The 21,124-nt window shown below is 45.3% G+C and overlaps 1 protein-coding gene across 2 annotated transcripts in view; it reads right to left on the reverse strand.

The window, feature by feature from the left end:
- Nucleotides 1–1,853: 1,853 nt before the first annotated feature.
- The window catches only part of cachd1 (cache domain containing 1), a 112,406-nt gene continuing 93,135 nt past the window's right edge, over nucleotides 1,854–21,124 (reverse strand). Inside the window, exons 15-26 of one of the 2 annotated variants that reach the window (XM_014123422.3) lie at nucleotides 19,651–19,832; nucleotides 19,175–19,285; nucleotides 17,102–17,224; nucleotides 15,744–15,960; nucleotides 12,789–12,949; nucleotides 12,465–12,551; nucleotides 11,723–11,839; nucleotides 9,264–9,415; nucleotides 7,684–7,845; nucleotides 7,073–7,141; nucleotides 6,866–6,967; nucleotides 1,854–5,352 (exon numbers count right to left, since the gene is read on the reverse strand). In XM_014123422.3, the coding sequence (XP_013978897.1) occupies nucleotides 5,114–5,352; nucleotides 6,866–6,967; nucleotides 7,073–7,141; nucleotides 7,684–7,845; nucleotides 9,264–9,415; nucleotides 11,723–11,839; nucleotides 12,465–12,551; nucleotides 12,789–12,949; nucleotides 15,744–15,960; nucleotides 17,102–17,224; nucleotides 19,175–19,285; nucleotides 19,651–19,832 (1,722 nt within the window). In that variant the 3' untranslated portion in view covers nucleotides 1,854–5,113. Of the gene's footprint in view, nucleotides 5,353–6,865; nucleotides 6,992–7,072; nucleotides 7,142–7,683; nucleotides 7,846–9,263; nucleotides 9,416–11,722; nucleotides 11,840–12,464; nucleotides 12,552–12,788; nucleotides 12,950–15,743; nucleotides 15,961–17,101; nucleotides 17,225–19,174; nucleotides 19,286–19,650; nucleotides 19,833–21,124 lie in introns of both variants that reach the window. The other variant, XM_014123420.3, reaches the window with a different exon arrangement.

Consider the following 21,124-nt stretch of genomic DNA (forward strand, 5'->3'; position numbering starts at 1 on the left):
CTCATGTCATAAAAATTCCTCAAAGTTTGTCACATTTTTCATCCATGCAAATCAGAGAAGTCTTTCACATGTAAAAGGAAAGGCAGGCTATCCAACCAGATGCCAATGGGGATGGGGTGTTGGTCTGCACTTCTGTGAGAATGATTCAGAGCTCCACCGAGTGGGAGTATGAGAAGAAACAAGGAAACGTCAGCGCTCGATCGTTGGGACCTGTGAGTGGGTGTCAGCGAGTGGCTGAATGGGGCAATGCAGGAACCTGGGACACATGTTTGTTATGTAGGCGGACGGAACCTTGAACCCTGAATGGCTGTGAGTGAGGTGCTCTGTGTGTGTAGGAGTAAACATTATCAATTCAGGGACGGCGATAAAATCATCTTCATTGTAGATCTATTTCACTCATTTACATGGTCATTCCTTGCTTTAATCCAGGACACTGGATGGTTGTCCTCACCATTCAGGTACACATTTATATGGGATTGAAGAACAGAAAATTACAGAATGGATTAAGCATGAGCAGGACCTCTATCACCTACCCAATTGCCCTTCAACATAACCGTCCCCATGTTCCCTGATGTTAATGGTACATCAGCCTCAACCAGTGGTCCTTCTGAGATGCATTGATGACGAGGAGGAGATGCAAATAAGTACAGGCCTACTTCAGAATAAGCTAGCCTGTTAGTGCATGTGTATGCTTACTCCTCAGTTGTCAGAGAATGCCTTGGGTACACCCTGAATGGCCTTAGGAAAGTGAGAGTGCTCTAATCCGGAGCAGATCCATGGCAGAGAGAGGGAGAAAGAGTGAGGAGCTACTCTTTCTCCTGCTGGCCCTGGCCCATCCTTCAGCACTGCAGAACAAGCTGGTCCACTTTTCTGTCCTGCTGCCTATTGTCATTAAGGAAAAACATCTACCGTGTCCTTTCTCTTTATCTGAAGAAACTTAGTTTAGAATGTGGAGAGAAGACCTGGTTAGATAGAGGACCGAATCCCACTTCAGCATTTACCCATTATTCACAACTGCTATAGTGTGTCTGTAGATCTTTCTCAACCTCTTTACATTCATAGACCTATAGATCATATTCCATAAATTGATGCCAAGACATCAATTCATCACTTTAGGCACATCTTCTCTTTTAGAGGTGGTGAATGTGACTACAAAGAAAACTCATAGAATCTAGATTGTTTGGTACAAAAGTCTATATGCCAATTAAGATGTACAGAAAGGCTTATAAATAAATATCCATAAATCAAATGTATTCATAAAGCCCTTTTTACATCAGCAGACGTCACAAAGTGTTATACAGAAACCCAGCCTAAAACCTCAAACAGCAATGCAGATGTAGAAGCACTATAAAGCATAGCTCTTCCCCTACCTCCCCCACAATTAACTACTTCTACAGTAGCTGGAACACGCTGAAAACAGAGGGCAGTTAACCTGTGGGATTAAAAGGCCATTGTCTAATACCGTTCAGTCGCCCTAAATTACCTTTCCACCCCAGTCTAATCCAACAATAAATATGGGTTGGTTGCTAACAGCAATATGGGGCTGACACAGAGGCTAAATACAGGAGCAGGTAATCCCTCCCTATCAGTTCATCCTACTGTATCTGTACTGGCAGGTGGGACATGGTGCCCTACAGACTGACCTAGGAACATCAGCCTACTAAGTTGTTGCACTGTGATTGTGTCTGCCATGGGTGGTACTTAATGTTATTGATGAACTAAGATGTGATTAATGCTGTCTAAAGGGAGTAGTACATGATGGTACACCGTGAATTAAATATTGAGGCAGTACAGTACATGGTACACAGTGAACTGTAACATAGTAAATGGGAAATACATTCAAAGGCAAGTGGTTTTAAGTGTAACATGGATTTTTTTTTTTTATCACATTCACATTGCAATATATCTCCATTTTATAACTGTATATGTTACACTGGAAGTTCTTTCAGTACATTAATTAAATTCATAGTGTTCAGTATACACAAGATTATACTTTCTTACAACAGCTGGTAAATACTGTTCATGCTCTCTCGCATCAAAAATGTAATTACAATATAGTCTCAGTAAATGTAGCTCTTGTTTTTCAGATTCAAACCAAAAATCTAAACATCAGACCCACTTACAGTACCAGTCAAAAGTTGACACACCTACTCATTCAAGAGTTTTTCCTACTTTTACTATTTTCCACATACTACAGTCCCATATTGAAGACATCAAAACTATGAAATAACATATATGGAATCAAGTAGTGACCAACAAAAGTGTTAAACATATCAAAATATATTTGAGATTCTTCAAAGTAGCCACCCTTTGCCTTGACGCAGAATAGGTGAACATATGATCTCCGCATGTGTGGTTCCCACGTGAAGCATGGAGGAGGAGGTGTGATGGTATGGTGGTGCTTTGCTCGTGACACTGTCAGTGATTTATTTAGAATTCAAGGCACACTTAACCAGCAGGGCTACCACAGCATTCTGCAGCGATACGCCATCCCATCTGGTTTGCGCTTAGTGGGACTATCATTTATTTTACAACAGGACAATGACCCAACACACATCCAGGCTGTGTAAGGGCTATTTGCCAAGGAGAGTGATGGAATGCTGCATCAGATGACCGACCTCAACCCAAGTGAGATGGTTTGGGATGAGTTGGACTGCAGAGTAAAGGAAAAGCAGCCAACAAGTGCTCAGCATATACGTGGAAACTCCTTCAAGACTGTTGGTAAAGCATTCCAGGTGAAGCTGGTTGAGAGAATGCCAAGCGTGTGCAATGCTGTCCTCGAGGCAAAGGATGGCTACTTTGAAGAATCTAAAATCTTAAATATATTTTGGTTTGTTTAACACTTTTTAGGTTATTACATGATTCCATGTGTGTTATTTTATAGTTTAGACATCTTCACTATTATTCTACAATGTAGAAAATAGTAAAAATAAAGAAATACCCTTGAATGAGTAGGTGTGTCCAATCTTTTGACTGGTACTGTATGTTTTGGTGCTGTACCGTTGGAAATATGTACCAACCGACGTGACAAAATCGAGGCGTATATTCCCAGAGCTGTGTAGTGTTATGAGTAACGTCCAGTGCTATAATTTCAGTGGTGGTGGTTATGAACAGGACAGTAGGAGATAACTGTGACTAAAACTAATTACTGCTTTAACTACAGAGAGTAGAGTACCACAATATCCCATAATATGACCTATAGGGTTAGGTGACATGGCATTATTATTCAATGAAAAGGTATTCTAGAACTAAAGTTGGGGTCAATTATATTTCAATTCAGGAAGTAACACGATATTCAATTTCTAAGATTTGAAATGAAATTGACCCATATCCTGTCTATAACTAATCCAACTCAACGAACAGGGAGAAAGTTCCACTGCAGTCTAAAATAAAATCTCTTCTTGACAATTGATATTGTTTTTTGTGACATTTTGACCCTACGTGGTTAAACATTTTTTTTTTAAAGACTAAGAGCTTCAACTTTAAGTGTCTAAAATACAACTATGTCAGTCTGTCTTCCATCCAATATGGACCTTAAGAAAGGTAGACCTAATAACATCCAAGGTGTCGCATGAACTGAAAAATATCACAATAAACCCAAATATCTGAGCATCATTTTGAGTAAACAATATTTCATTTCCAACATAAAAATATGGAGTGCAACACATGAATAGCTATTTGTGACTTTTAAAAAGGTATGTACACATTATACAGTTTAGATCGGGGGTAAAAAAACATGAGACATTCTTCACCAAAACTAAATGAATAGCATAATGACATGATTTGGAGAAGTTCATCCATGAATCACATGACAAAAAAACAGTCATAACGGGGAAATTACTCGTCCGAAAATCAGGCGGACTGCTGAAACAAAAATAATTTCATCTCTATTCACTAATTACACTTTCAAAACAATTAAACCATGTAATAATGCTTTCAATTAAGATGCTCTGACCACTTCCATACAATCAGACACACACACACACACACACACACACACACACACACACACACACACACACACACACACACACACACACACACACACACACACACACACACACACACACACACACACACACACACACACAATTACAGTTGCACAAGCTGTGTACACACACACACACCTCTCTTCAACACTGATAGGTCCCACTAAGGCATAGAGACAGAGAGAGTCATAGCTTGGCCCACCAGGTCCAGATGTTAGTGTGAGTGGGTCAGATAAAACAGACCAACCAATCCCTCTCACCAGCTCTATGCCTTAATGTTCAGGCAGATAACAGGTCACTAAAGTGTGGGAATGGCTCTTCCTGTGTGTCTGAGTCATTCTGCCAGGGTTCTGGCCTGACATCGCCCTTCCATATTCAGTCATACAGCATCCCATTGACACAAACCAGCCCTTGACTGGTGGTTGCCTGGTAGGGTGGATTAGTGAATACAATTTATTGTACTCAGCTTGTTCAGTCAGGACAAAGAGTTCAACTAATTTCACAACAATAACAAGGATTTTCTGATTCTCAACTGAAAATAATCCAAAGAATAACCTGTGTCAGATATGTGTTGAATAACCACTTCCTCTTCATGATGCGTCCTTAACAGGAAGTGAGGGGCGTGTGCAGCAGGGACACTCTGTGGTCCATGATCAGCCACTGTGGTTACCTTGGCAACCAGAGTTCATTCAGTTCAGCTCCAGCCACTGTCAGGCGCTCATCTGATCATTCTCAAATCCAGTTCAATAAATAGTAGAAAAATAATCATTTATTTCTTATTTGTTATCTTCTTCTTAAAAATTTGAGATGCTTTGTTTACACTTTTAAACAAGTTCAGACCCCTTTTGAATAAAAGAGGCCTCCACCACACCCCCCATGTTTCTGAGCAGGGCTATACTGGGCTACAGAAGCTAGTGTTCCTCCTGCAGGGGGTCTGCTCTGTTCTCCCCAGCCCAACTCCTCTCACCCTGGCTTGGCACAGTGGGAGCACACATGAGTGGTGGAGTCTGGGGTTGGTAGTGGTAGTGTTGGATGAATAGCTAGTAGTGATGTAGCCAGGCTTGGGATAGGGCTGGTGGGGTTGGAGGAGAGCTGAGGCCTGTGTAGGTATCGGGTATAGAGGATCAGCACTCTGCGTCCACACTGTGCACAGTGACAGCTGCCTGCAGGTGGTGTGTGTGGAGCTGGTGGTGGGGCGGGTGGCGGTACGGGTGGAACTTGTGGCTGAGCAGCGCCGCCGTCTGAGGGGGCGTGTCCAGATCCAGGTCGTCGTCGTGGTTCCCCACGTCCACGCCGGCCGACAGGGGGTCGTTGTTGCAGGGAGGGTTTTCGCTGTCCTCCTGAGGACTCATGGTGCTGTAACCTGTTGCGACACACAGGAACACAGACGTTAATATACATTCAATCCACATCTATGTAAAAAACACAGGCATTCATAAAAGGAGATAAGTATACAAGCACTTTGTGATAGACCAATAGAGACTTCAGAGGAGAATCAGCAAGACTTTACACACCAGAGTATACGTCCATCGATCTATAATTACAGTTTAGGGAATAACATTCTAAGCCATCACACCTCATTAATTCCGTGTGTTAAATCTCAATCATTGTAGAAACGTCTGGAGAAGGAGAGCTGTATGTGCAGGGAGTGGTGTGTGTGTACGTTGCACGTGAGCTGGTATGAAGGGACGAGTTAAGGAAAGTTTGTGCCCCGGCAGTGGAGAGAAAGAGAGCGATATCAATCAGGGGGGATTGGCAATTTGAATCAATCCCTCCATCTCCAACACCTCTCCAACTTCCCTCCCTCCTCCACGACTCCCCGCAGATCACTGACATTAAAGCATCATACATATCTGCCAAATCCCAACATTTAGCATCCCTCCGGCACTTCAGTTCTACAAGATGAACCATCAACTTTTAGAAAACAGTCCAACTGTGGAAAGAGTAGAAACGTCACTGCTGTGCTGAGTGTAATGGAAGATAGGTATGAGTGGAAGATGGGAGAAGGAATGGGCATCTATTGGTATATATCTAAGCGAAACAAAGAGGTACTGATATAACCTGGCTAGTAGAGCTTCTGAAGGTCACTTAGGCTTTTGACATGTTCTCTAATTCTGTCAGAGAGAACTATGGGGAGGACTTCAATGGGATCCGGAGGAGAGGAAAGATGCCAACTTCAGAAGCACAGAGTGCGCAGCTCCGCACTCCTATCCTCTGCTCAACTCCTTCCATCTATTGATGAGAAGACATTTCAAACAGTGCTACTGCCATTTGTCATCAGTTGTTCGAGCAGCACAAGAGGTGAGAAAAGTAAATCACAGTTAAAAGGGTCATGAACAACCGTGGAGACGGGGCCTGAAACAGGGGATGTGAAAGGTCAGGAGTTAGGTAATAATACAGAGAAAGGTTGTATTAATAAAGCCCATACCTGGATGTCTGTTAGCCTGCAGGCTGTTAGACAACATCCTTGACTCAGTGACTGTGTGTCTAGAGAGTACAGAGACCCTTCAGCAGTGTGAGTGAGTGGACTGTGGGAAAACGCCACTGACTGAGCTGAGGAACAGAGCCAATGTGTTTTTAACGCTTTGCTGTTTGCCCTGAATCGCCTCCTCCCTCTTTCTTCCACTCTCTCTGTATTTCTCCACTGCATCAATTTCCTCCTCTCCTTCACGTTCCTCTCTGATCAGTAGTTACACAACCAGTGTTAGCTAGAGAGACTCATCTCCGGGCAGAAGAGAGGGAACACAAGGGAAGGGTGTCCTATCTGTTATGTGGTTTTACAGAGAGTTCTACTACTCTCCTCCTTCTCAAGCAGAAAATGTGTGGTTTGAAGAGCAGAACAGTAGCCTGTTTCCTCTGGGGTCATATTGTCTTACCGTGGTCACTCTCTGTCCCTGACCGTCCCCAGTACCTCCTCCTGCGCTCGGGGCTGTGGGTGTGTCTCTCCATCACTGCAGCAATAAACCGTGTGTTGCTGACTGCAGGACGGGACAGGAAAACATCTAGGTTTAATACAAGGAATAAAGACAAGGTCAAGTCAAGGTCTTACCGTACACTAATACTAATCCTCCTACAGTACTTACTGATTCCCCTGTCTTCATGACTGTCCTCATCTCGCTCATTATCCAGGTTCGACATCCGCACTGACATCTCTGCAGAAAGGACAGAGGGAAAGAAAGTATTATTGTAAGAGATTACTTTCATGCATCTCTTTAGTCAGAGTTAATAACAAGTGTTTATGGTGTCATTTGGGAAAGACAACACTGCTGTCTGTAGCGCAGGTCAGCTGTTGAGTTCAGGGCATTAGTTCATTCATTCATCCCCACAGCTCTAGCAGCAGCTTTCATTCCCAAAACGAAGACCTGATGCTCAGACAACAGAGGCAACTTTAGGGGCAATTACTGTCTGAATTTGAATACTTTCATAACAGACTAAGACAATAACAAAGTGGTTTTAAAATGTCAATAACATGTCCTATTCATAACACTGAGATTTCTCTGAGGTCATCCTAAATCAGAGGCTACCCGTGTCACCGCCACCCGTGTCACCGCCACCCGTGTCACCGCCACCCGTGTCACCGCCACCCGTGTCACCGCCACCCGTGTCACCGCTACCCGTGTCACCGCTACCCGTGTCACCGCTACCCGTGTCACCGCTAGGTAACATTCATCTCCAGTATGTCGAAGTGTCTTACCCTGCGCGGCCAGAGGGGACATGTGTTGGTGTGAGCGCCGGTGGAGCTGGTGTCTGTAGGCGTATACAGCCAACACCAGCACCATGATACAGCCCATAATCCCCCCGGCAACCGGCCCTACCGGTGCACTCCGAATCATGTTCAAAGATGCAACCTCCTCATCTGGAAGGAGGGAGGGGAGAGGGAGAGAGAGAGAGGAGGAAGGGTTAAACACTTGGATCTATTATGCTAACCAAAATCTTCTAGGAGGACTATGACAGCCAGAGCTATGTATTTACAGAGTTGGGACAACTTGTATAATTTTTAATATAGTTCTAATTTTAAACAATCAGTTATACACCATTGTATAAATATCCCCCGTGTAATGTTAATGGTGAGCTATAACATGGCTGCCATAGAATGTTGTAGTGTCATGTAAATGCATCGTAATGCAGAAACCTAAATGACCCAACCATAGAATTAGGAATTGGAATAGGCAAGTCATTTAACAGGATGTCTATGGTCCTAACCAGAGCCATGCATTTAGAGAGTTGGGCCAATAAGGTTTCTGCATTATTTACATAACACTTCTACATTCTATGGCAGCCATGTTAAAGCTCACCGTTAACATTACGGGAAGATATTTATACAAAGCTGTGTAACTAAATTTCTAGAACTAGAACAATATTACACATTCTACAAGTTGGCCTCAATTAAATAAATGGCTCAGGTCCTAACTCGTTAAATAAATGGCTCAGGTCCTAACTCGTTAAATAAATGGCTCAGGTCCTAACTCGTTAAATAAATGGCTCAGGTCCTAACTCGTTAAATAAATGGCTCAGGTCCTAACTCGTTAAATAAATGGCTCAGGTCCTAACTCGTTAAATAAATGGCTCAGGTCCTAACTCGTTAAATAAATGGCTCAGGTCCTAACTCGTTAAATAAATGGCTCAGGTCCTAACTCGTTAAATAAATGGCTCAGGTCCTAACTCGTTAAATAAATGGCTCAGGTCCTAACTCGTTAAATAAATGGCTCAGGTCCTAACTCGTTAAATAAATGGCTCAGGTCCTAACTCGTTAAATAAATGGCTCAGGTCCTAACTCGTTAAATAAATGGCTCAGGTCCTAACTCGTTAAATAAATTGCTCAGGTCCTAACTCGTTAAATAAATGGCTCAGGTCCTAACTCGTTAAATAAATGGCTCAGGTCCTAACTCGTTAAATAAATGGCTCAGGTCCTAACTCGTTAAATAAATGGCTCAGGTCCTAACTCGTTAAATAAATGGCTCAGGTCCTAACTCGTTAAATAAATGGCTCAGGTCCTAACTCGTTAAATAAATTGCTCAGGTCCTAACTCGTTAAATAAATGGCTCAGGTCCTAACTCGTTAAATAAATGGCTCAGGTCCTAACTCGTTAAATAAATGGCTCAGGTCCTAACTCGTTAAATAAATAAATAAATGGCTCAGGTCCTAACTCGTTAAATAAATGGCTCAGGTCCTAACTCGTTAAATAAATTGCTCTGGACATACTGCGGGGAAATCAAGCCTACTAGCCCATTATGTTTGCATGACCTCGTGACAGTATGGAATGAGTAGACTCACCCAACATCCCCATGCCGTCCATGTAAGGGCTCTTGGCCCCGAGGATGCCCCCGAAGCATTCCTTCTGCAGGGCACAGTAAGGTGTGTCCAGGTGGGTCTTCCCATCATTGTCCACCATACACCATTCACAGTCCAACACGCCAAAACAGTCACTGGAGATGAGAGTAAAGGTATGAGGTAAAGTCATGGTCAAGACTCATACAACGTAATGGCTTTTCTTCACGTTAAATCTCAGCATATGTATTTTGGAAACGTGTTGTGATCTGAAACTTGTTTTGCTCTTCTAAATCAATATATACACATCACCACATGCTTTAATTAAATCAGTATAGTGCCTTGCAAAAGTATTCATCCCCCTTGCCGTTTTTCCTATTTTGTTGCATTACAACCTGTAATTTAAATGTATTTTTATTTGGATTTCATGTTACGGACATACACAAAATAGTCCAAATTGGTGAAGTGAAATGAAAAAAATTACTTGTTTCAAAAAATTATAAAAAACAGAAAAGTGGTGCGTGCATATGTATTCACCCCCTTTGCTATGAAGCCCCTAAATAAGATCGAGTGCAACCAATTACCTTCAGAAGTCACATAATTAGTCAAATAAAGTCCACATGTGTGCAATCTAAGTGTCACATGATCTCAGTATATATACACCTGTTCTGAAAGGCCCCAACACCACTAAGCAAGGGGCACCACCAAGCAAGCGGCACCATGAAGACCAAGGAGCTCTCCAAACAGGGTCAGGGACAAGGTTGTGGAGAAGTACAGATCAGGGTTGGGCTATAAAAAAATATCCGAAACTTTGAACATCCCACGGACCACTGTTAAATCCATTATAAAAAAATGTAAAGAATATGGCACCACAACAAACCTGCCAAGAGGGGGCCGCCCACAAAAATTCACAGACCAAGCAAGGAGGGCATTAATCAGAGAGGCAACAAAGAGACCAAAGATAACCCTGAAGGAGCTGCAAAGCTCTACAGCGGAGATTGCAGTATCTGTCCATAGGACCACTTTAAGCCATACACTCCACAGAGCTGGGCTTTACAGGAGAGTGGCCAGAAAAAAGCCATTACTTAAAGAAAAAAATAAGCAAACACGTTTGGTGTTCGCCAAAAGGCATGTGGGAGACTCCCCAAACATATGGAAGAAGGTCCTCTGGTCAGATGAGACTAAAATTGAGCTTTTGGCCATCAAGGAAAACGCTATGTCTGGCGCAATCCCAACACTTCTCATCACCCAGAGAACACCGCCCCCACAGTGAAGCATGGTGGTGGCAGCATCATGCTGTGGGGATGTTTTTCATCGGCAGGGAATGGGAAGCTGGTCAGAATTGAAGGAATGATGGATGTGCTAAATACAGGGAAATTCTTGAGGGAAACCTGTTTCAGTCTTCCAGAGATTTGAGACTGGGATGGAGGTTCACCTTCCAGCAGGACAATGACCCTAAGCATACTGCTAAAGCAAGACTCGAGTGGTTTAAGGGAAAACATTTAAATGTCTTGGAATGGCCTAGTCAAAGCCCAGACCTCAATCCAATTGAGAATCTGTGGTATGACTTAAAGATTGCTGTACACCAGCGGAACCCATCCAACTTGAAGGAGCTGGACCAGTTATTGCCTTGAAGAATGGTCAAAAATCCCACTGGCTAGATGCACCAAGCTTATAGAGACATACCCCAAGAGACTTGCAGCTGTAATTACTGCAAAATGTGGCTCTACAAAGTATTGACTTTGGGGGGTGAATAGTTATGCATGTTCAAGTTCAGTTCTTTTGTCTTATTTCTTGTTTGTTTCACAATAAATAATTTTTCATCTTCAAAGTGGTAGACATGTTGTGTAAATCAAATGATACAAACCCCAATATTTTTTATTTCAATTCCAGGTTGTAAGGCAACAAAATAGGAAAAATGCCAAAGGGCGATGAATACTTTTGCAAGTTGGCTATAGCGGTAGCCTGTGGGCTGTAGCTGTGGCTTGTGGGCTGTAGCTGTGGCTTGTGGGCTGCAGCTGTGGCTTGTGGGCTGCAGCTGTGGCTTGTGGGCTGCAGCTGTGGCTTGTGGGCTGTAGCTGTGGCTTGTGGGCTGTAGCTGTGGCTTGTGGGCTGTAGCTGTGGCTTGTGGGCTGTAGCTGTGGCTTGTGGGCTGTAGCTGTGGCTTGTGGGCTGTGGCTTGTGGGCTGTAGCTGTGGCTTGTGGGCTGTAGCTGTGGCTTGTGGGCTGTAGCTGTGGACGATGATTGTGGGCTGTAGCTGTGGCTTGTGGGCTGTAGCTGTGGGCTGTAGCTGTGGGCGATGATTGTGGGCTGTAGTTGTGGGCGATGATTGTGGGCTGTAGCTGTGGGCGATGATTGTGGGCTGTAGCTGTGGGCTGTAGCTGTGGGCGATGATTGTGGGCTGTAGCTGTGGGCGATGATTGTGGGCTGTAGCTGTGTGTGATGGTTGTGGGCTGTACTCCACCTGCTAGTGAAGCGCTGGCTGCAGCGGGTGTTGATACACTGGGGCAGGGTGTCCTGCAGACTGGAGTCCATCACCGTCAGAGACAGGGGCTCCTGGTGCACCTCACAGCTGGGGTTCCTGTTAAACCACACGGTCAGACCATAGTGAAGAACATGACCACACTGTCAAACCATAGTGAAGAACATGACCACACGGTCAAACCACAATACACATGACCACACAATCAGACTACAACAATGACAAACACAGTTCAAATGAGAGACCTGGCATCACACTGAATCAAGGAGGTAATGACTAACCAATGATAATGTCACAGTTTCAAATTAGGCAGTAATTAGCATTATGTGAAAAGACCTCAATCAACCACAACATGAATGCATGACTGCAGTCTGACAGCAGCTTTGTGGACGATCTTTTCTCTGGCATCCCTCTATCCTCTCACAAAGAGCCTTAGCCAGACAGACAGTTGTTGTCAATGCTAGACACAGTTTAATGGCTGAGGACACAGGTGTTTCTGAGGAATGGTCACAGCCATCTGATTATCATGACAGACAGCCTGATGACAGTGACAATGACTACCTGTGGGCACTATAGAAAAGGCTTCAGTACAGACACGAGTACACACACTCAAACACACACGCAAAACACATTACAGTAGAGCAATACACATCTAAACATACAAACAAAACAGAAATGTGGGCTTTTTTAACATGCAGGACGGTTCTTGTGGTTCTCGACTCACCTGTTCTCAGTGTAGGTGAGGTTGCCAGTACACTCGTTAACCTCCAGGGGGCACTCACATGGACACTCGCACTCATTCTGCTCCATCCTGTACAACACAGGGAAAACAGTTACAGCCATGTTCTAAGAATATAGAGCCATGAAAGGTATGACTGAAAAACAACAAAAGTGCAATGAACTAACTTTGTCATGCAAATATTCACCCCTTTTAATACAGCAAGTTAAACAGATACCTCATAGAATTCATTGAGTTCATGAATAGAAATATGAAAACACCATCTTATTTCCTCTGTAACTCTATAACTCCTGTGACTGTATATCTGACCTGTGACAGTTGAGACAGAGGCGGTCCACGGTGCTACAGGCACAGAAAGCCAGCGAATCACACGTCTCGTTGACGATGCCAGCGAAAGCGTTGGTGCCAGGGATACGGGTCAGACGGTACTTGGAGCAGTGGCTCCCATGGACCAGGTTAGTCAGGTCACCCTGTGAAGGAAGAGCGAGAGAGAGAGGGGGAACATAGTGAAATATGGTACTAGACAAGGGTTTATCCAATTATTTATACACTAGATGCCAGACAGGGGGCGCTGTTTTGAAGCCACTGTGCCTCCATCTTGGTACTCCTACACCATTGTAAAAAAAATATTTTGGAAGCTATAGAAATCCATGTATTAATGTTTACATTTGTTGTGCCATGTTTATTCTATTACAGATAACTTAATGCATATTTTTTATTTAGAATACATAAGATGAACATAAAAAACAAATGAAAGAAATAGTACTAAAAATACCAAAAATTGTGTCATTTTGTCCTGGAAACATTTAAATGAAATACTGTAGAATTCGATTTATTCCTATGGAGGTCTGTATTTCTGAGGAGTGCCAACATGGCCGATCGCTGGCTTCAAAGCCTCTTATTGGCCAATACATAGCATCAGCAATCCAGGGATTATATAAATCATTGGGTTTATCAGACAGTACAACATGGAGCAGTGGCTCCCGTGGACCAGGTTAGTCAGGAGAGACAGGAGGAGTGTTGTCAAGCATCTTTGAGTTTGTTTTAAAAAGGCTACATACTATGTATTTGAAAACATGGTACTAACTAGATTATGGTTTATCAATGGCTCTACAAAGAAAGGAAGCACTTGGGTCATTTGAGTAAAGCTCATTGAGGATGCGATACAATATCTCACCATGTGGGGGGGTTATAATGCTGATGTATAATAATAAAAGCTGTCCTGGGAAAATGTTTTTCTGAGACCAGCAGGGAGAGGACACTACCTGTCAACTTGCCTCTCACACTTTACTCAGTTAGTGTCAAACAATCCAAAATGGTGGATCTTGTGACACAGGGGCGGTCAGACTTCGGACCGCAGGGCTATATTGGGGCCGAGAGAGAGAGAGACAGAGCGAGAGACAGAGCGAGCGAGAGAGACGGAGCGAGAGAGAGAGACGGAGCGAGAGAGAGAGACGGAGCGAGAGAGAGAGACGGAGCGAGAGAGAGAGACAGAGCGAGAGAGAGAGACAGAGCGAGAGAGAGAGACAGAGCGAGAGAGAGAGACGGAGCGAGAGAGAGAGACGGAGCGAGAGAGAGAGACAGAGCGAGAGAGAGAGACGGAGCGAGAGAGAGAGACGGAGCGAGAGAGAGAGACGGAGCGAGAGAGAGAGACAGAGCGAGGAGAGAGACGGAGAGAGAGAGAGAGACGGAGCGAGAGAGAGAGACGGAGCGAGAGAGAGAGACGGACCGAGAGACGGAGCGAGAGAGAGAGACGGAGCGAGAGAGAGACGAGAGAGGAGAGGAGAGAGAGACAGAGCGGAGAGAGAGAGAGCGAGAGAGAGAGACGGAGCGAGAGAGAGACAGAGCGAGAGAGACAGAGCGAGAGACAGAGCGAGAGAGAGAGACAGAGCGAGAGAGAGAGCGAGAGAGAGAGACAGAGCGAGAGACAGAGAAAATCCCTGCTGTCCAAAGTCTTATCAATTCAATTCAAAGGGATTTATTGGCATGTGAAACATATGTTTACATTGCCAAAACAAGTGAAGTAGATAATAAACAAAAAGTGAAATAAACAATAAAAACATTACACTCACAAAAGTTGCAAAAGAATAAAGAGAGACATTTGAAATGTCATTGTGTCTACATACAGTGTTCTAATGATGTGCAAATAGTTAAAATATAAAAGGGAAAATAAATAAACATAAATATGGGTTGTATTTACAATGGTGTTTGTTCTTCACTGGTTGACCTTTTCTTGTGGCAACAGGTCACAAATCTCGCTGCTGTGATGCACACTGTGGTATTTCACCCAATAGATATGAGAGTTGTGGTTTTCAAATTCTTTGTGGATCTGTGTAATCTAAGGGTAATACATCTCTCTAATATGGTCATACATTGGGCAGGAGGTTAGGAAGTGCAGCTCAGTTTCCACCTCATTTTGACGGCAGTGTGCACATAGCCTGTCTTCTCTTGAGAGCCAGGTCTGCCTACGGCGTCCTTTCTCAATAGCAAGGCTATGCTCACTGAGTTTGTACATAGTCAAAGATTTCCCTTAAGTTTGGGTCAGTCATAGTGGTCAGGTATTCTGCCACTGTGTACTCTCTGTTTAGAGCCAAATAGCATTCTAGTTTGCTCTGTTTTTTTGTAAATGCTTTCCAATGTGTCAAGTAATTATCTTTTTGTTTTCTCATGATTTGGTTGGGTCTAATTGTGTTGCTGTCCTGGGGCTCTGTGGGGTGTGTTTGTGAACAGAGCCCCAGGACCAGCTTGCTTAGGGGACTCTTCTCCAGGTTCATCTCTCTGTAGGTGATGGCTTTGTTATGGAAGGTTTGGGAATCACTTCCTTTTAGGTGGTTGAAGAATTTAACGTCTCTTTTCTGGATTTTGATCATTAGCGGGGTATCGGCCTAATTCTGTTCTGCATGCATTATTTGGTGTTTTACGTTGTACACAGAGGATATTTTTGCAGAATTCTGCATGCAGAGTCTCAATTTGGTGTTCGTCCCATTTTGTGAATTCTTGGTTGGTGAGCAGACCCCAGACCTCACAGCCATAAAGGGCAATGGGTTCTATAACTGATTCAAGTATTTTTTGCCAGATCCTAATTAGGATGTCAAATTTTATGTTCCTTTTGATGGCATAGATGGCCCGTCTCTCAGATCGTTCACAGCTTTGTGGAAGTTACCTGTGATGCTGATGTTTAGGCCGAGGTATGTATAGTTTTTTGTGTGCTCAAGGGCAACGGTGTCTAGATGGAATTTGTATTTTCTCTGAGCCCCTACTCACAATGATGCTGGTGTTGAACTTGTAGAAACGTTGGACTGTTCGGTCGCTGAAGCTGTTGCACAAGTTCTTCTTGACAAAGTTAGGATGGTTCAGGATGTCGTTGGCCACCAGAGGTTCCTTGTGTGTGATGTGCTGCCGCTCGGCTGGAGCGTGACCTTTAGGGTCGATGAGGGTGGGGTGGGCCACCAAGTAACCCCTGTCCTCCATGATAAAACACCTAGAGAGAGAGAGAAATAGACAGCGAGAAAGTGACAGAGAGCGAGGGAGATAGCGACAGAGAGAGAGACAGACAGAGAGAGTGCGACGGAGAGAGACAGGGAGAGTGACAGAGAGAAAGCGAGAGAGAGAGAGAGAGAGAGAGAGAGACGGAAAGAGAGACAAGGAGAGTGACAGAGAGAAAGCAAGAGAGAGAAAGCGAGAGAGACGGAGAGTGACAGAGAGAAAGCAAGAGAGAAAGCGAGAGAGAGAGAGAGAGAGAGAGAGAGACAGAAAATACAGTTGACGTATTATTCATTTTATGGAACAGTACAATCAATTTAACTTAATACACTTAAATCAAATACACATGCCCACTGAAATCCATCAGATTTAAACACAATAGAACCCGAACTTCAGACTTTCTGTGGAAAGGGGAGAGAGAGGGAGAGAGGGGAGAGAGCCAGAGCGATTACAGTGGACATGGAGGGCAAAGAGAGCAGTGTTAAGTCAGGAGAGACAAGGGGTGGTGTTAGAGAGAGCAAATTCTGAGTGTTAAGAACACCAGATGGGCCAGGCTCCAGATCAGCTCTGTGTAGTGTCACATCTGAGCTCCATATTACCCCAACCTGCAGGATAGAAAACCATTCAACCCCAACCCACCTCCATCCCCTTCCTCCTGTTTAACATGAACCACTGAACACTGAAGAAAGGAAAGAAAGGGTGAAAGGATTGGAGAGAAGGGGGAGAGAGGGGGAGGCAGGCAGGGGGAGAGGGAGAAACTGGAAGGAGAGAGGGAGGGGAGAGTAGGGGTGGAAAGGGAGACCGAAAAGAGAGAGAGAGAATGTAGCAGCAGCAAAGAGCATAACAGGATTTTTCTGAAATGTAATTATAATCAGCTTCTCCCTCTCACTCTCTCACCCTCTTTGTAACCAGCATAAAGTTCATTTGTGGACCACAACAGATACCAAAGAGAGAGACTCAGGGAAGTTTTCTCCCACTTAGCAGAGGGCATGCTGGGATGTTGGAGGACTAGGTGAATGTGCCATTCAAATTAGATTCAGAGAGTCTTAAAAACCTCAGTGGGTCATCCCTCAGGATCCCTATCAGGAACAGTCAAAAGGCCTGTAACAAGAGAGAAGGAGCCTCAATGAAAGACGTACCGGATCTTGTTGCCCTTGTCCTGATTGCAGATGGGTAGCAGGTCCAGCAGAACCTTGTAGAAGTAACGCAGTGTGAAGTCTATCCCCATTACTGCTACTGCATACCCTGAGGCCATCTGAGAACTACACAGAGAGAGGAGAGAACATTATTCAACAGTACACATCTCATATTTTCTAGCTACCTTCCCTGCTTGTGCATGCAAACCTATTCCGAAAACCATGTGCTTGAAGCTCTTGGGAGCCTTATTTGAGAGCAGAGTCTCGGTATACTACAGACGCCACAGGACATGCTCACCGGGGCAGAACCAACATCAACACACTGAGCCTGCCTTATCAGAGCTGTGTGTGTGTGTGTGTGTGTGTGTGTGGTGTGTGTGTGTGTGTGTGTGTGTTCCAGTTGTTGGTGATTGCCTCCCGTCTACAGCCTCCTCTGAGATGAACCAGTAATGTTGTAACAGTAGTCAGCAGGCACAAGCAGCAGACTGCAGGGCCACTACACATTCAGATCACAGACTACATAAGAACATTAGTCTGTCTATTTCCCACTACTTCTTCCTGTTTTGTTCTATGTATTGCTTGTGAAAATGGTATTATGTGGCTCGGTCGGGGGTTTGAGTCCTACTGCGGCCACCCGTATGATGAATGTATGCACGCGTGAATAAGTTGTTTTGGATAAAAGTGGCTGCTAAACGGCCAGTTATGAAAAAATAGAAGAGCATAGTATCGTATCATTAAAAATACTAAAGAAACAGAACGTTTCAAATTCAACAGTCCCAAATGAAAATCTCTAAGTGTTTATCAGGTTGCCCTGGTAACTAGACTGGTGTATCACCATCACTCTGTGTGACATAGATACAGTCCAGTCCAACTGGGTTTCTTCCAATCAGAGCCTGGGACTGTGGTTGACCCTTGACCCCTCCTACCTGGAGGTGTGGAAGGTGAGGAAGATGGTGTGTTTGTCCTCCTACAGTACCTGGAGGTGTGGATGGTGAGGAAGATGGTGTGTTTGTCCTCCTACAGTACCTGGAGGTGTGGATGGTGAGGAAGATGGTGTGTTTGTCCTCCTACAGTACCTGGAGGTGTGGATGGTGAGGAAGATGGTGTGTTTGTCCTCCTACAGTACCTGGAGGTGTGGATGGTGAGGAAGATGGTGTGTTTGTACTCCTACAGTACCTGGAGGTGTGGATGGTGAGGAAGATGGTGTGTTTGTCCTCCTACAGTACCTGGAGGTGTGGACGGTGAGGAAGATGGTGTGTTTGTCCTCCTACAGTACCTGGAGGTGTGGATGGTGAGGAAGATGGTGTGTTTGTCCTCCTACAGTACCTGGAGGTGTGGACGGTGAGGAAGATGGTGTGTTTGTCCTCCTACAGTACCTGGAGGTGTGGACGGTGAGGAAGATAGTGTGTTTGTCCTCCTACAGTACCTGGAGGTGTGGAAGGTGAGGAAGATGGTGTGTTTGTCCTCCTACAGTACCTGGAGGTGTGGACGGTGAGGAAGATGGTGTGTTTGTCCTCCTACAGTACCTGGAGGTGTGGACGGTGAGGAAGATGGTGTGTTTGTCCTCCTACAGTACCTGGAGGTGTGGATGGTGAGGAAGATGGTGTGTTTGTCCTCCTACAGTACCTGGAGGTGTGGATGGTGAGGAAGATGGTGTGTTTGTCCTCCTACAGTACCTGGAGGTGTGGATGGTGAGGAAGATGGTGTGTTTGTCCTCCTACAGTACCTGGAGGTGTGGACGGTGAGGAAGATGGTGTGTTTGTACTCCTACAGTACCTGGAGGTGTGGACGGTGAGGAAGATAGTGTGTTTGTCCTCCTACAGTACCTGGAGGTGTGGAAGGTGAGGAAGATGGTGTGTTTGTACTCCTACAGTACCTGGAGGTGTGGATGGTGAGGAAGATGGTGTGTTTGTACTCCTACAGTACCTGGAGGTGTGGACGGTGAGGAAGATGGTGTGTTTGTACTCCTACAGTACCTGGAGGTGTGGATGGTGAGGAAGATGGTGTGTTTGTACTCCTACAGTACCTGGAGGTGTGGACGGTGAGGAAGATGGTGTGTTTGTACTCCTACAGTACCTGGAGGTGTGGATGGTGTGGCTGATGGTGACCACGTATCCGGCCCCACCCACATCCAGGTAAGGCCCGGTGAAGGTGATGAGGCCAGGGTTCGCCACTGCGTGCTGGTACCTGTTTGGGTCAGGGGTTAGAGAGCATGGTAAGCATGATGGGAAACAAACGCCTTGACACAACATGCTAATTCCACGACAATACATGTGGATACTGTACACTAACTAAAGGCTGGGAAAAACATTTAACAGATATTGACTGAAACATTTATACTAAAATATATCTGACTACTCCAGACTGTCGTTGAAAATGAAAAGTGTCATGAAGGATTTAGTAGAACTAAGACTGTTCCATAGAAAGTGAATCATTCCAGCCGTAAACAGAAAGCTATGAGAACCGGGCCAAATCACTGGAGCAGGACTCAACTTCCCATCCCTCTCTAGGAGTCTGGAACTACCCCCCCACAACCCCTAAATAAACCTCACCATTGTCTCCGGGTCGGATCGAAGGCTTTGTCCATGAGTGAGCCGGGGTAAATCCGAAGCACTCCATTGGGCGTTGCTATGTAACGGCGCACAATGTAGCAGTTGAGGCTACTCATCTCCATGAGTGTCATCCATTCATCTGTGACGTGACTGGTCGCCATCACCTCGTTCCTGACCGACGACTAGAGGGAGAGAGCGATATAGACAGAGAAGAGGAGCTGAGCTCTCTCTTTCATGTAAGGTAGGCCCAGATCAGGATCTCTCTCACCACATACAGAGTCTCTCAGTCTCTCCCCCACTCTCTCACCACATACAGAGTCTCTCAGTCTCTCCCCCACTCTCTCACCACGTACAGAGTCTCTCAGTCTCTCCCCCACTCTCTCACCACATACAGAGTCTCTCAGTCTCTCCCCCACTCTCTCACCACATACAGAGTCTCTCAGTCTCTCCCCCACTCTCTCACCACATACAGAGTCTCTCAGTCTCTCCCCCACTCTCTCACCACGTACAGAGTCTCTCAGTCTCTCCCCCACTCTCTCACCACGTACAGAGTATCTCAGTCTCTCCCACACTCTCTCACCACCTACAGTCTCTCAGTCTCTCCCCCACTCTCTCACCACGTACAGAGTCTCTCAGTCTCTCCCCCACTCTCTCACCACGTACAGAGTATCTCAGTCTCTCCCACACTCTCTCACCACCTACAGAGAGTCTCTCAGTCTCTCCCCCACTCTCTCACCACGTACAGTCTCTCAGTCTCTCCCCCACTCTCTCACCACATACAGTCTCTCAGTCTCTCCCCCACTCTCTCACCACATACAGAGTCTCTCAGTCTCTCCACCACTCTCTCACCACCTACAGAGAGTCTCGGTCCCCCACTCTCTCACCACATACGAGAGTCTCTCAGGTCTCTCCCACCACTCTCTCACCACATACAGAGAGTCTCTCAGTCTCTCCCCCACTCTCTCACCACCTACAGAGAGTCTCAAAGGTCTCTCCACCACTCTCTCACCATGTACAGAGTCTCTCAGTCTCTCCCACACTCTCTCACCACGTACAGAGTCTCTCAGTCTCTCCACCACTCTCTCACCACGTACAGAGTCTCTCAGTCTCTCCCCCACTCTCTCACCACATACAGAGTCTCTCAGTCTCTCCCACACTCTCTCACCACATACAGAGTCTCTCAGTCTCTCCCCCACTCTCTCACCACATACAGAGTCTCTCAGTCTCTCCCCCACTCTCTCACCACGTACAGAGTCTCTCAGTCTCTCCCCCACTCTCTCACCACGTACAGAGTATCTCAGTCTCTCCCACACTCTCTCACCACCTACAGAGAGTCTCTCAGTCTCTCCCCCACTCTCTCACCACGTACAGTCTCTCAGTCTCTCCCCCACTCTCTCACCACATACAGTCTCTCAGTCTCTCCCCCACTCTCTCACCACATACAGAGTCTCTCAGTCTCTCCACCACTCTCTCA

Source organism: Salmo salar, chromosome 10, assembly GCF_965601325.2.
Source record: "Salmo salar chromosome 10, fSalSal1, whole genome shotgun sequence".
Classification (NCBI taxonomy): Eukaryota; Metazoa; Chordata; class Actinopteri; order Salmoniformes; family Salmonidae; genus Salmo; species Salmo salar.